The sequence below is a fragment of the Lingula anatina genome, chromosome 7 (genome assembly GCF_051362555.1).
Source record: "Lingula anatina isolate TDL-2025a chromosome 7, LinAna3.0, whole genome shotgun sequence".
NCBI lineage: Eukaryota > Metazoa > Brachiopoda > Lingulata > Lingulida > Lingulidae > Lingula > Lingula anatina.
Window position 1 is genome coordinate 17,760,270 of NC_141773.1, and position 16,307 is coordinate 17,776,576.

The window sequence follows — 16,307 nt, forward strand, 5'->3', positions numbered from 1 at the left end:
GTTATAATGTCAACATAATAATCAGGAGAATTTCATTTTTAAAATGAATTCATGACTGACTTGATCCAATGTGCATGTGTCCACGTGTGTATTATCTAGTCTGCTGGATAAAAAGGAAAAAAAACTTTCAATCATGAAGATGTTATATAATGATTTAGCACATTGTCATACCTTTCTCGGTGGGTGAGGAGGGTTCAATTGAAGACTGATCTGTCTCAACATGGTCCTCTTCCAGTGGACTCTCAGTCTGCAAACAGAATCGTTTTGTTTTATTTAATCACTCTTGTTACCATAAACTGAATTAAAAATACTAAGTACACTCGTAAATTCAATCTCTCGGTTTTACTGGTTATGAAAAAGCATTATACAGATTTTCTGTAGTCAGGGACCAACTTTTACATTAAAGAATATTTTTCATTTCATTAATGAGAGGGATTTTATACCAGGGATCATCTTCCATATGAAGTAAAATGCAATTTTTATAAAAATTAAATCTTTAAATGACAAAAAGGTTAAAAATTTCCATGACAAAAGATAAATTTACAGTAATGGAAATTTAATAGACAAAAACAACTACAGCATTTATGAAAACATGCAAACATCTAAAAAAATTATGGACATCAAACCTGAAATATGAACTGAAAAAAAATTGAGGGCCAGATTCACATCTATGGTTTTTGTCCAACTTTTATTAATAGTTTCTACCTGTGACTTGTTTCATAAAGAACCTTAACACTTAACACTAAATTTATTGTTTACCAATATATTTTACCAATATAAATTCTGCTTTAAACAAATGGCTATCCAAGAACAGCAGTCTCAAAGACCAATGGCACTGTGCAAAACAGGCCAAAATATGAGAGAGCTAAACTCTTAAGTCAGATATTTTTCAAATTTTCAGTCCGTCTTAGAACCAACATGTGATATTCTATACCTTGAATGTGACCAAGCTTATTTCTTGGTCAATATAAACTGTTATCAGCCCTCTTACTCCCTCTCTTTCAGCTCTGGTAATTCACTACAAAGTCACACTAAGACAAATCACACCAAGGCACATTCCTGTTAGATTTACACTACAGCAGTGAGTTATTTCAAAATTGTTATTATGCACATGCAACATCCAAACAAACCACTACTGTGTGTGGGAGGATGGACCCAGTGCTTTTCACACAACAGACTATGAACTCTTGATGACTGGATTTCTCAAAACAGACAAAACATTTGAACACTGAAACACGGGCAACTTAAGGATACAACAGCCAGGGCTACCTTAAAGTTAACTGTTGGAATGTTGTCATTGTTGACTTTAGATATTGGTTCCTGCCATTGGGATTAAAAAATAAATAAAAAATATAACTTTAGGTTTGTAATCTTGCATAAATTACCAATTATGCATATTTTCCAACTAAGGTTTTACAGGTTGAAATCTGCAAAAATTATGGCCAGAAAATGAAACAATTTAGATTTTAACCAATTTCAGGAATAGAAGATACTGAAATTTAAAATCAAATAACGATTTGTCTTTTTGGCCTTCTTTTAAAGGCACTCAGAGGTATGCAAATATTTGTTTTCTAAAAATACAGTATTAGATAATTTACAAAACAAACATATATATTATTATGGTTTTGCAATCAAAAAACTTCAATGAAAATTGCAGTTGAAATATTAAATCCAAAATTCATATCATTAAAAAGAAACTAAAACCTAATGATTGTGTTATTATTCATCTTGTTAAAAGAAAAACAGGAAAACAGTATTTTCAAGTAAAACTTCTTGAAAAATAAAAAACAGAAAAACAGTACGTTCCAAACTTGAAGTTTTTTTGTTTAAAAAAAATGGAGACTCCACTTGTCCTAGACTGTATTTTATATATTTTCATAGCAAGCTTACCCTATATACTGAAGTAATAATGATTGTACTTGTTTTGGCTGGCGTCTTGCTTTTTTGCCGTTGCTGCAATTCTCTAATAGCTGCCTCTGCAATATCATCTGCTCCATTTAACAGCACAACGTCTGCAAACGAGGAGTTTAAAATGCACACTGAACTAAATGAACAATGCATCAAGTAAGCAAAGAGCAACAAGTGAATTGATCTCTTTTAGGTTCAAAACACACCGGAGGAGGGGGGAGGGGGATGGGGATGGGGTTGGGGTGGCAGTAGGGTCACTCCAACAGTTGTCATTATCAAAGATTTTAACACAGACCTTTGTAGTAGTTATTGTGCAGTTTATGGACTGGTCATATGATTGTTTTTGTGCGACTTTATTTTAGAATGGATTAGACTTTGATCTACATGAATACATAGACCAACAGGAAGAAGGAGTAAATCACAATGCTTCCTGGCTGTTTTAGAAAGTCATGACCCTTGGCAGATAATAACAGCAAGTGGAAAGTATTTTGTCACTGGCTCCTTTGCTCTAAGAAAAGTTCACCGAAAGGGAGGCTTTCAATCGGCTAAATTTTTGACACCCCCATTTGCAGCATAAATGCATGGCATAGTAATACCCAAAGCAAACTAAAATAGACATCATGTGCAGAGTTAAAACTTCAAACTAAACTACACATGTATAAGCATTCATTTAAATAAATCTCCAAACTAAAGTACATAAAAAGTTCAGAAAAATATACGTCTCTTAAGAGTCTGTCAAATGTTTTGAGTTATATTTTTTTCCTTGGTCAGTTTCATATTGTTACAGTATATAATAAAAGTATATACTAGTAATTAACATATCTATATTAATATATTATATTAGACAATATCATTTGTCGCATGACCCTTTGCTGTCACGTTCACGACTTCTGTAAATATTGCACACGCCATGCATGTTTTTTTATCAGAACAGTCCAAATAACCCACAAACACATGCAAGCCAAGAGATGGGGGGGCGGCAGCGCATGCTTGTACATACGTAGCACAAGCATACTTACAGGTACAGTGGACCGGGGCAAGGACCGACTACGTCGTGGGAACGTTAGGCCACTCTTTTTGAACCATCTTTTCTTTTTTTCCTTGGTTTTAGGGGAAGATGGGGGTTGCTCTTGGGGGGGTTCATTAATAGTGGGGGGTCCCTGAGACGGTTGGGATATGTCCTCTCCTGCAGCGCCTGAAACAAATTCTGAACTGTGTGCCTTCTATACATTTAGGCCAGTTTAAGGGTATGGGAAACAGGGTGTACATCACAGAGAAACTACCTGGATTGATGAAGTAAATCGGGAATGAGGCTACCATTTTGTGAAAAAGTCTGAAAATATGGCATGGAGTCCAGACCCCCCCCCCCCCCCCCCCTCCCCCAATTTTTATTGCAGATCTGCATCAATCTCAAAAATGGTATTTTTGGCTCCCAAAATGTTCAAAATCTGCCAACTGTCAGAAATATCTCATCCCTTTTTTTTAGTTTATTTGATTGTATATAAAATCCCATGTTTATTTTCTATCTCTTCTTGTTGAGGGCTACAACAAATCACCATTAAATGTCAAATGAAAGCACGGTAAAACTTGCTAAAATCTTCCAAAAATTTCCTTTGACAACCTAGCTGACAACCTTTAAAAATTCAAATACCTCTAATATGCATTATATTTGGAATCATTTATATTATATTATGTATACACCATATGGAATTATAACAGCAAGGCTTAAGTATTGGTTACCCAACAGTTCTACACAATCAATTTCAATGCTGTGAATTCTACTGAACACTGAATGAATTTACAACTAAATTATTATTACTATTACTATATATTATCACTAAATAGCATTTTGCTATCAAGAAAGCCCTACATAAAGGTTCCCTTACCCTGGTTACTAGTATCTGGAGCATGCGCCTCTGCTTTTTCTATCTTGCTGGGAGATTCTGGAATTCAGGGAAACAAGGATTTTTTTATATACAGGTAAGTTTGGGTTGTGTAAGTAAAATGTAAAAGCAAAGCATAATATATTTGAAGCATTAAGATATAATAATTAAGTAACATAAGGGAAAAACAGCAAACCTATCTGGTAATCTGAAAGATAATAATTGTGCAAAACTTGATTAATGAATCTTGTATAAAGGTTTTGTTCAACTTTCAAAATATATCATTAACTTGCAATCTTTTTTGCACTGATATATAATTTGCTAAATACTATGCTGATACTTAATTCACCATATCTAATGAAAATGTTACTATTTATTTTCAATGAAAGATAATTTAAATAAAAAGGGCATTTTGTTAAAGAGCATCAAGCATTATCAGAATCACCCTAATAATACTAATCATAAATTAAAGTGAGTAAGGTGAATCTAACTCACAAATTACAAAACTGTTCGCAATCTTGTGTCAAATGTGACAATGAACGCAATATTGTGTAAGGTGTGACAACAATCAAAATATTGTGTAAGGTGTTAGAATGAACACAATATTGTGTTAGTTGTGACAGTCACCACAATATTGTGTTACGTGTAATAAACAGCACACTCACCGTGTAATGAAGCCTCCAGTTTCTGATCCTTCCTCTTCTCTGTGGTGGTGGTGGTGGTTGTGATGTGGGTTCCTCCGGGGGTGACGGTACGACTGGTCTCAATGCGACGGCGAGGGGAGACTTGGACTGGAGTGACCTGTTCCTGGTACTGCTGGGCTTCTGCAGGCTCCATGAAGAGAAACTGGTGGGAGAGAAAGATATAGTCACCATATTCTGTAATCTAACAGGTTAGACAAAATAATCATGCATAAGAAAGTAAAATTTAAAATGTCCCACATTCACATTCTTGGAGGCAAAATGATAAGAAGGAAGGGGGGCAATATAGATGCATAATATTCATTAAAATCAGCTCAATGTGGATTTTTGGATTTTTAATTGTTTTCCTTCATAATGTCAAATTCACTTTCCATTATTCATTCAGTAACATGTGCGGGTTATGATAGCAGCTTTTTGGCTCATAAACCATAACTTTCACAAAAGTTCCAATGTTAAAACCAGAATTTAAGGATAGGATTTTCTCCAAAGATTTTAATTCAGAGCAAATAATGATGACACAAATAAGAATCGGACGTAGCTCTAGGATTATGGAATTTAAATTAGCCAAACAACTAGATATTTTAGCCAAATAACTAAAAGATATTATTATTTTTAGAAAAACTGAAATGCTCCAAATTTTACTTAGGCAAATGTTGAAAATTTGGCTCAAAATATAAAAAAATAAAAAATAATTAAAGCCCAAATGAGATCTTCTCCAGGGTTCAGGGGGTTTGGCCTACCTCTACTGTTATAGTACCACAAACATTGGCCGTTTGTCCAGGCTTTCCAGTCAAGGGGATGATCTGACGGCTGCTGGGGTACTCACGCAGGTCATCCAGTCGGCTGATGGCCGTGCCAAGAAAATCCTCTGGAAAACAAGTCTTAAAATGAAAACTCTGTCAGCTGTGCACTATGCCTAGACTGATGCTTCAGTGGCTGGATTCATAATGATAAAAATAAAAGGCACAATTAAGAGAACTGCTCTTTTAAAGAATCATTTAAAACAGATACAAACTTCAGTTTCAATTAGATCTAAATTCTGATCACAGATGAAATACTTTCAAATACTTGGTGCATTTTACACATTAACTTATATTATTAACTATTAACTGTTCTGTTTTGAATCACAGAACAATAGAAAACCATTTGAGGAAGTCTGGACTGCCAAACTTGAGCACAGCACCTGACTCACCTCCCTGAGACTGGTCTCTGTCATACAGGTCAAATTTCAGTTCTCTACTATCTTGGTTTAGATCACTGGAATTCCAACATATCACTTATTATTATTATTATTATTATTATTATTATTATTATTATACTGTCATTTATAAATGCACATACCAAAAGAAAAAGATAAGACTAGTTTCATTTTACTAAACTTCTGATGATGAAGCCTGAAAATTACAAATTCAAATTATTTCCAAAAAGGTTTTCTTTCCTTCTGCAAATTATTACCTACATTCAGGCAAAAATAAACACAAGATTTCAAATAATTTTTAACAAACTGTTTAGTGATCGAATTCAATAACTTTCAAGGACGAAAATAATGGAATACAAACCCTTTTCAAGGATAAGAGCAATTTCAAGTACTTTTCAAGGCCGCAGACGGAACCCAAGACGCAGGGCTAAATTCAATCAATTTTGAAGGTTGTCACGAAACCCTGAATTACCTGAACTATCACGCTCAGGTACAATACAATGTGCTTGTCATCTTATACTCTGCTTCCTCCTTCTATGCCTGACATTTTCCAACTTAAATAAATCTATACAAATTGTGAAAAAAAAAATAAAAATAAAAATAAATGTTCCTACAAAATGTAAGAGACTGTCTGACATTTCCCATGAGTCAAGTTACCAGTTGTTTTATATTAACTTACAAAAGAAAGTGTTCATCCCAGAACGGGTTCTGTGTCCCCTTGACCACACTGGTGATGTGCTTCTGAGAGGGATAGTCCATCTCGACCAGACAATAGGGGTCAGTGCAGGCTGAGGAATACCAAGATAAGACATAATTTAAAAGACATTTTTTTCTCTAAAGTATAAATGTACTACTTTATCACTAGAATCTAATCAGCATGTTTCGTGTCAACTTCTCATGTCAACTTCTTATCATCATCAAAACTCTTTTTTCTATGACAGCATTTTAAAAGTATTAAACCATCTATAATTCAAATGATTTTTATGCTCTCTTTTCCAAACACTATATGGATTTCACATATCTAGATTCTAATCTGTTTCACTGGTTGTAAAATCTCTAATGTTAATAATGCAAACATCACACTGTAGTTATGAACTGGGCTTACATTCCACAGCCTATAACATTCTGAGCTCATTCTAAAACTTCTGTAGAAATAATACTTTTTATTTTTAAAACAGTTAGATACCAGGCAAGGGCATCTTCGATTCTCAATATTATATTTTATAATCATACAATATATTTTTTCGAAAAGTGTCAGATTTCATACCCCTCCTGCGAAAATAGCTTCTCATGTTTGTAGAACTTTAAAAATTCCATGGAACTGAAAATTTCAATGTAAATTCTACTGATTACAACAAACAAGATGCTATAATCTGCTGAAGATGTGAAAATCTGACACTTTTTTGATTCCATATGTGTGCACCCCTCGTCTGCAGAAAGGGTTAGGATTGAGAAAAAGAAAAATGGACATAAAACAGCAGTGAAACTTGTTGGGAACAATATCCAAGATCATCTGTCAACAAAAACAGCATACATTTACAAGTTTGCAATATTCTTTCACCATTAAGAAATTATTCTTTTTAAAAATATGAGAAAAGAAATTAGCTGCCTCATAATTGTTGACAGAATCTCAGGTAAAATGTTATTAGATTGCAAAAATGAAAACCTCAATAAAAAATTAATTTTAGTCTTTGTAATCAATTATAAAGAAAAAATTATACAACATATCCCTACCCCAATATTAAGACAAAGCCAAACAAAGACAGTGAGAACAAAATCCAAAAAAGGAGTAAGTGTGCAGTAATTAAAAGGTTAGCACCTGTAACCGATCTAACCACACAGAAAAGCTCCCAGATCTATACTTTTTTTCATAAAATATCAAAATATCAAATAATAACCCTGAAAAGAACATTAATAATTTGAATACCACAAACAGCCAGTCCTGTCTAAGTATACCCACAAGAAAAACGGCATCTTACCAATGGTTATGCACTTTAAAAATCAATAATGTTAAAAAAAAACTTTAACTTTGTACTGTATATTAATGAAGTAACTTATCTTCTTACTAGATACTGTGACTCATAACAATTATCAGTCATTGTAAAAAATTAAGTAGGGCTTTGTGAAAGAACCTACTTACAATCGTAAATGTACACAAGTACTGGCATATAATAATAATAATTTTAATTTATCTTAACCCCCCTCCCCCCATTCAATGACCATAAAGACCTAATGGGATGGTACAATGATGTAAAAGGAAAACATCAGAAATCACACTTAATAATGAAACCAGAGCCAGGGAAATGAAGACTCACACATAGTAAAGACATCAAGTGGACACTGCATGATTATATTTTTCTACAAGGAACAAACCCAGAAAAAATTTGTTTTACAAGAAAAGGGGCTTTTTTTTTTTTTTTTGAGATTTATGAAGTAGATTACTGTTCTTTTTTAAATTTGTCAGTTTTATTCATTTATTATCAATTTTTCACAAGTTGAAAATAACTCAATATTTTGACCACTCTGAAGTCTGGATTTGCCCCTTGTTTTGAATCTATCTGTTACCTGTACACGTCTCACTCCAATCTGCCGTGCCTAAATATACAGATACAGCATCAGCACAGAGATACATGCAGTACACAGGGTATACTATACAAAAGCATATAGTTGTTAGAAGCAACAAACTGCAGTAGAGATCATTGTCTTTTCTATCTATTTAGGCTTATAGTGTGTACAAGAACAATTTAAATTACTGCAGGCAAGATAAGCTCTAGGTATAAAATCTTTAAAAATTTGAATATCTGAAGTGAAAAGATCAATGCCTTTCACAAGAGGTTCTTAAACACCTGACAGTTTGATATCTTTTTGACAGGAGGTTCTTTAATGCTTAATAGTGTGATAACAAAAGTGGAAAATTATCTGTCAATATAAGTGGGTCTACATACTGTGCATGGAAAGCTTTAGTTCACATGACTGTGTAAATTGTTACGCTCTTGGGACAGATAAAAGAAAAGAATTATTATATACTGGTTTACCTTTATAAATATTAGGCATAATTTATTACCCACTAGCAGCTTCAGTAGGCGTGACTGACATCTAAGCCACTTAAATTGATTGCAATTTAGTGAGACTCCCCTCGGAGATAGATAGATCCACAGTAAGTATGACAGGGTCTGGGAATGGTCCCTTATTCTAAAGCAATGGTCCTTTATTTCATTAAGTTAGACAGGCCTTATAGCACACTAAATACTGGACTGCCATCAACATACATTGAGTGACAACCCACAAAACATTTTCTTTCTAAAAACTAAGACCAATATGGGGTAAACTTCAGTTGTGAAGCTGGGGTCTATTTCTCTATGGAAGATAAAAAGGTTGTTAGTACTGCATACAACACAACAAGCAGAACAGGGGTGCACCACGTCTTACCAAACTCAGTAGCACCTAAATTATTGGCCTTGATGATTTTGACCAGCAGCCGACGATCCTGGACTCGCGGGGGCTTGGGAGGTGCTCCGTTTCCAAACTGAAATAAGTATTTTTAAAATGCTTTTATACATAGAAAACTTGTTTTATCAACCAAAATATTAATGTTAATAAGAAAAAGAAACAAAATGTATCATTTAAAGTAAGACAAGGGTGCTTTTTATTACTTTTTTGTTGGAGACATTTTACTTTAAAAATGCTTAAATCAAATTTTAAGGTGTAATCAACAATGGAATAATAGCAGAAAACAATGGGAATCCATGCTTAAAATGTGTAAAATTGACAAACTATCTGTGAGTGACAGCACCCTTTTCTGGTATGTACCTTATACTTATTGTAATCTAACATCACCTTATTGTAGTCTATCATCATCATAGTGTCAATATACATGTCAAACTGAACAGTTTCAATAGTATCTGCTGGTTCAGACCCTGCAACAAACCAATTTACTTGCACATCCCATGGCCATACCTTTAATCCTGCATCACTCTTCCTGTCTATCCTCTTCTCTATAAAGTTGAGGTGTATTCCCGATGTCCTGACATGTGGCTTGACACTGAAGGTAACGCTGGCTGTACTGAATGCATTCAGTATCACACGCTCTAGAGTGTGGAGGTCCACCACGTTGTTGTCAGTAGGCTGCAGTGATAATTATTATTTTCAATTTTTCAATGCCTTCACACTTAAATAACATAGTTTGGAAAAATGGTAACATTTGCTCTATTTAGCTAAGGGAAATGTGAAATACTGAACTGTTTTTTGAAAATTTATGTTGATTTAAGGCAAAATTCTTTTCCTGGTCAATTTACCAGCCTTTTGGCAGAAAAACCTTTAAAGAGTGAAGAGGTTTAAGAGAAAAGTTAAAATAAAGATTTAGACTAAGTATAGCAGCAACAAGCTTTGTAGTTGGGTCCAGTTTATTTAAATGATATTAACTCCTCCCAAGTACTGACAACACTGTGATTGGGGAGGAAGTATATTTAGAAGTCAAGAAGAGAGACAGAAAGAGTCTTTTACCTGTACTTGTTCTTGGCTTTGTTGACTAGTAGTTTCTGCACCCTCTGTTTGTTCTTGTTCTGTTTGATTTTCTGTTTTCTTAGGAGTGATTTTCATCTCCATGACTGGAGTTTGTGCAAACTTTGCTGTCAGCTGAATCTCCTCGCCCAATGTCATGTTCACTTTCAGCTTGATCTGTCAGAAATAAAAAATGAAATTTTTTATTTGTTTAGAAGTGCTGAAGATGATACCATTTTCAGCAACAAGCTGAGAAAATGATAATTTTTTTTAGAACATTCAAGTCATCGTTGAACTTTAAACTGAAGTTCATAAATCAAATACAAGATATAAAAGCATATTTGATCAACTTTATTCTGCTGATCATTTTACCAAGTTATGCTTATGTTTTGCTAAGCACTAATTACATCACTGCTTTTTTCATAATCATGAAACAGAGCAAAATTACTATTTCTTTTATCATGACCAATTTCAGCAAGATAAAACTTCCTGTACCTCTCCTTTGAGCTTGTGTATTACTAGAGCACAGTCAGTGGCTTGTATGGCGTCTGTGGATGCCTGCAACTCTAGATAGACTTGATGAAGAGACACAGAGAATGCTAATATCTGAAAGAGAAAAGATATGGGTATGTTGAACAACAGATACTGCTCCTGGGAGTTTATAACAAAAGTAATACAATTTATTTTTCTATACAAAAAAAGAAATTTTCAGATTTAAAAGACTTTAATGGACCATTAAGTTTATGTTCCAACCACTCTCCCATTCTTTATTATTTCACCCTCAAATCTCCTCCCTTTCACTCTCTGTCCACCATCCTCATCTTTAATATTATTTCACCCCTTTTGACTCTCTCTCTCTCTCTCTCTCTCTCTCTCTCTTTACTGACCAGGTGATTGTCTTCTTGCATGGAGTGGACACTGGTCACTTTGGGCAGGAATGTTCCACGCTGCAGACCTGTGAACTGCACCAGCATGTTGCTCTCATTCTGAAATGATACAAAGTTAACTAAAATGTTACAATGTTACAAGTAAAATGATTCATCATTACAACTAAAATAATACCATGTTAAAGTTAAATGATACAATGTTATAAGTGGCATGATGCAACATGAAAAATAAACGATACAATGTTACAATGAAAATGGTATTATCTTGAACCAAAAGTATTTTAATATAGCATTTCAGAATGAAAAATGAATTAAAATAAACAATAGTATCAACATGTTTTATTTTCATATTAAAATGACAGAAAAAAATAAAATATATGATGACTCACATTTCATAAACTGAGGTTTAAGAAATCTTTCTTATCAGAAAAGTGTCTGATTTTATTGAAGGTTCAATGGTTAGATAAAAAGTCAGGGAAAACCACTGAATGAAACACCAATAAATCAACATATCCTGCCTGTGTGGTTATCACAAATTTGTGATTTTATACCGCAGGACCTGAATATACCCTGCATATTAAGGTCAAATTTTTTAACGATATTAAGAAGTTCAATCTTTACACATACATGTCAAATACTTCAACTGAGTTATTTATGTATTCACTTATTATGCAAGCATCACATAAACAATTGTTTAAAAAAGTTCAGTTAAGTAAATTACAATTGAAATGTGCACTTTAAAATTTTCAAAGCCATGTTGACTGTCAATCTAAAATCATATTTAATTTGCAATTTAAAGCCAGCATGAGTGGCCCCTATGTTTCTTTAGAGTAATTTTACCAATTTTGTCAAAAGGCCATGTTTCACACTTCCTATTAAACATGTCATGGGCAATGATAAAAGTGTTTGGCATAAAGTCTATTGTCAACTACATCAATTAACAGCAAAATAATTCTCACTGCTCTTTAAATTCAATATGTTTTATTACATGTCAAGGAAGTTGATTCTTAAGTGACAGGAAAGTTCATGAATTTTTTGGCACTTTTTTTTCACCCCATTCTCATAGATTAGATCGACCTACATTGGATCGACCTAACTCCCTGGGGGTTCACGCTAAATAGCTGTCAGCCGGGCGGACAAGAAAGTTAATTACCCCTTAAAGCTTGTAGTAGGCGGGGACGGACACTTAAGGGGGATTATCTGACAGTAATCTAGTGAGACTCCCCGCGGTGATAGATCGATCTAAAAGTTGTGAGAACAGAGCCTTTGTCTCAAGAACTGAACCTCTTTTTGTAGCTCACATATTTAACTTAGTTACCTTAGTTATTTAAAAGGCGCAGTTTAATATCTGCTGTTTTTTTAACTTGACTAAACAAATGAGAAACATGCTTTAAAAATACCAAAATACCACTAACAAACTGAAAATAGCAATTCCAAGGGTGCCTTATTATACCAATTCCACCAAATCTTAGCCCCCTCCCCCCCCTCTCTCCTTTTTTTTCTTCTTCTTTCCATGCAAAAATTGACTTAACAGGTAAAAGAAATAAACAGCTAGACTTTGCACAAACACACTGACTTCACAGGTAAAAAAAATAAACAGCTGGACCTTGCACAAACATAAACAATGTTTAATGCAAAAAATAAAAATACTATAAAAACCTAGAATTGAAAAAAGCATTCCATTTTCAATTTACAATATTTCACATTTGCCAAATAATCCAAATGCCGGCATATTGTAAGTTATGGATGTTTCACTCATTCCCATAAAACAATCAATTACTTTTATATGCACTGGTTCTCAGGGTGTTCAAGGAGCCAAAAGAACTTTTAGTTCCTGGTATGCTGCTGATCATGAGTCAGCAACATTGAATGTAGGCCCTATAATAAACGAGGTGTTCAAATGTCTTTCCTCTCCATCTAATTACATTGATTTATCTTCACAGAGCTTTTTTTATTACACAAGTTTTCTCTAACCAGCTTGAAGCAAAGAGGTCTTTCTGGGTGTAGGCTTGAATTGCTGAAGGCAGGGAGGCTTTGGGAGGTACAGAAAAGCTTCCCCATTTTGTCGTAAAAGGTCCACTCCGATTCCAAGCTTTATTTCATGTCAGTTCAACCAAGGGGGTAAAATGCTCCAATAAAAAAAATAAATAAATAAAAATTAATATAAAAAAAAACTCCAATGCTTTGAAACTGCTGCTCACAGACCTGGATGGATGAAATTGAACAATTCTAATGGAATATTGAAAATAAGCAAAAATACCTGACACCAGCCAGTCCATTTGTACGCCAGAGTTAGATTCTTTAGATAACACTTTTCAGAAGGAAATTAAAATTAGAAAGACATGTCCTCTTTGATCTGTTCTAATTTTGCTTTATCCAACTGAAATTTAATTTATTTCATTTGTTAAACCCGTGTGAAAAATGTATTTTTGTTATTAATAAAACTTAACTTTTTTTATAATAATCAATTCTAACTTTAACATGTGACAGGTTTCTTCAGTGCCCTTAGTATCACTGACTGCAAGAAACACGAACAACTAAAATGACTATTTTCTATTTTACAGACTTCACAAAGACAAAAAGAAATCAGATTTCTTTGGCTGTCACTGAGTTTAAAGAAAAACTATATATGACAGTTGAAAAAACTGAGCTGTCCACAGAGATTAAAACCTCTGCCATTAATGCCAATATCACTTTGGGTTGCTCTGGCAATCACATTTACCAGCAATAATAGAATCAATATTCTCAACCTCTGGCATTCTGTCTACTACAATGATCCAATAGAAGCTGTAAATTAATACACACAGACGTCTCATTTACCAAGGATAAATGGCAGACATCAGGGGTGCCCAAAATTCAAGCCTGCATGGTTTTAAAGATTTTGGTTTTTTATTAATTAATGTGTATGTATGTTGTAAACAGAAATCCCTTAAAAACTGACAACCATAACCACAACTCATTTTCTGAGTTCTGAGCAGGAGATTAGGTGATGAAAATGAGAGAAGGCTAAAGGAGATGCAGGAATGAAGGGGGGGGGGGGGGGGGAGAGAGAGAGAGAGAGTAGTATTCTTCCATATTCTTTATGATACCCAGCACCACTGTCTGATGACATGTTGCAAAACAAATGTACAGTTTTTTTCCAGACTGCTATTGTCACTTAAGCAGATAAATATAGTTTTCATTTGGGAATAATACAGAACAATAGCTGTTAGAGAATACATCAATAAAGCCCTCATTATCAAAGCTTTTCATCCTTCCACCAACTACTGCACAAACAAATTCTGCAGTTGAGTTCATGTTCACAACTCCATTGCAGATATGAGACCTTATGATAATAGATATATCATAAATAACAGATATAAACATTTCAATGGCTTGCAGTCAAGTTAAGCCATATCATCTCTCCAGTAAAGTTCTCAAGGGCATATTTTCCTGTGAGGCAATGATAGAGGTACCACAGACAACAAGATTATTACATTACCTGCAGGAACCCTGTATAATATTATCTGTATCTGCACACACCATATGCATACGCCATCATGTCAATTGACTCTGAGCTCATGCAAACAAAGAAATCATAAATCTAAGTCACGACAAATTTGTCAAAGGAAAATATAAAATAATTCAACAAATTCATTAACTTGATTTATATTTTTAATTTAGTTAAAATGCTCCTTGTAATTGGCTTTTTGCAAAATGTAGTAAAGGATTAAACATATACACCTGCAAGGTACAAGTAAAAATGCACAGGCTGTTATTTGTTTGTTCTTCTGGGAATTGTGGGGAATACAGAAGGTTGAAAATAATTCCTGGAAACAATCTGAAAATGCTGAAACACGTATTTATAAGATTTGTGCCAGATAAAATGTTTCTTAGTCTGAAATATCAAGCATCTGGCATTTGAAAAAGAAAAATCCAAGATTGGACTACTTTGCATCAAGTCTGCTACATATTTGAATTTACAGAAAAAAAAGTATTTCTTCCTGAAGTAAAAATTAGTCCCTCTGCATCTCCAGTGTTTAAAACAACATTCTACAGCAAACCATAAGAACCAAATTTGTAACTGACAAGTCTTAAAAAGCTGATTCTCATTAAAAATCCAATATTTGTCACTTGTGCCTTAATGTAGTGGCAGACAAATTGATGTATGGAGGTGTACATATTGCGTGTGCTTGTTCTCACTTCAGGGATGCCTCTCCTTTCTCCAGTAAAAATATAGATCAATGGGCTTATGCCATATGGTCCCTGTACTATATCATGAATAATAAGTATAACATCAACTTAACCATAGCCTCCAGCAACTGATTACTCTGCCATATGTCAGTGAGTATATTTTGTTTTCCTTCATGCAAATTCACCATTATATGTGCATATTCTGTGTGGAGCCAGTAATTATATATCAAATTGTATGTCTGGGTCACCAGGGGAAGAGGGGTGGGGTGGGGGTGGTGGTGGTGGGGGGGGGGGGGGGGGCTTTCTCTTGAAAATCATTGTATTTCGCCAAAAAGTTGGACAATTTCAGACAAAACAAAATTTTTCTGTCAAATACATTATATATTCATCAAAAAAAAAAAAAGGTTGTTCCTGAGCCAAGTTAAAATGTCTAGCAATAGGCTATAATTTTCTATGCTAAATTGAAAGTGGGGAGAGGGATAAGGGGTAAATGTCTGAGGTTGGGGGGGGGGGGGGGAGAGATAGATACATAGTGCTCTGTAAATATTACTTCAGGTGCACAAGTCGGCATATTTCACCATATGTGCAAGCGCCCAAGAATGTGTTATTCTACATATTTTTATGCAACTGGACTTCACTGACACATAGTAGTACTAGTGTGCTGCTTCCCCTGCAATATCAACGAGAGCGCAGATCTCTGCCAAGGCAGCGATTTTTTATTATTATTGATTAATGATAGATTATTGATCCGGATCACCACCAAAAACGAATCACTTCTAAGTTAATCCATTTCTGACCTACCCTGAAAATTTCATCAAAATCGGCCCATAACTGTTTGAGTTATGTTGATGACAAACAAACAGACAGAAAGACAAACAGGGATGAAAACATAACCTCCTTGGCAGAGGTAAAAAGGAAGCTACAATTTTAATCAACCATGAGTGGTAGAGGTCACTTAGATACAGATTACTGGTGTTTGCTAAGTGCTGGAGATCAGTTGTATGTTTTCAGGATTCCATAGAAAACAAAACTGATCCTATATGATGACTTCAGCTAT

The 16,307-nt window shown here is 34.3% G+C and overlaps 1 protein-coding gene across 8 annotated transcripts in view; it reads right to left on the reverse strand.

Moving 5' to 3' along the window:
- The window catches only part of LOC106166274 (phospholipid transfer protein C2CD2L), a 42,963-nt gene that overhangs the window by 8,743 nt on the left and 17,913 nt on the right, over positions 1-16,307 (reverse strand). For 5 of the 8 annotated variants that reach the window (XM_087018308.1, XM_087018307.1, XM_013544770.2 and 2 more), the window contains exons 2-14: positions 11,078-11,176; positions 10,686-10,796; positions 10,194-10,367; positions 9,648-9,815; positions 9,120-9,216; positions 8,256-8,285; positions 6,370-6,478; positions 5,685-5,749; positions 5,233-5,360; positions 4,457-4,637; positions 3,795-3,851; positions 1,891-2,012; positions 172-247 (exon numbers count right to left, since the gene is read on the reverse strand). In XM_087018308.1, coding sequence (XP_086874434.1) covers positions 172-247; positions 1,891-2,012; positions 3,795-3,851; positions 4,457-4,637; positions 5,233-5,360; positions 5,685-5,749; positions 6,370-6,478; positions 8,256-8,285; positions 9,120-9,216; positions 9,648-9,815; positions 10,194-10,367; positions 10,686-10,796; positions 11,078-11,176 — 1,417 coding nt within the window. Of the gene's footprint in view, positions 1-171; positions 248-1,890; positions 2,013-2,760; positions 3,104-3,794; positions 3,852-4,456; positions 4,638-5,232; positions 5,361-5,684; positions 5,750-6,369; positions 6,479-8,255; positions 8,286-9,119; positions 9,217-9,647; positions 9,816-10,193; positions 10,368-10,685; positions 10,797-11,077; positions 11,177-16,307 lie in introns of those variants that run through there. The other 3 variants (XM_087018306.1, XM_087018304.1, XM_087018311.1) reach the window with 3 other exon arrangements.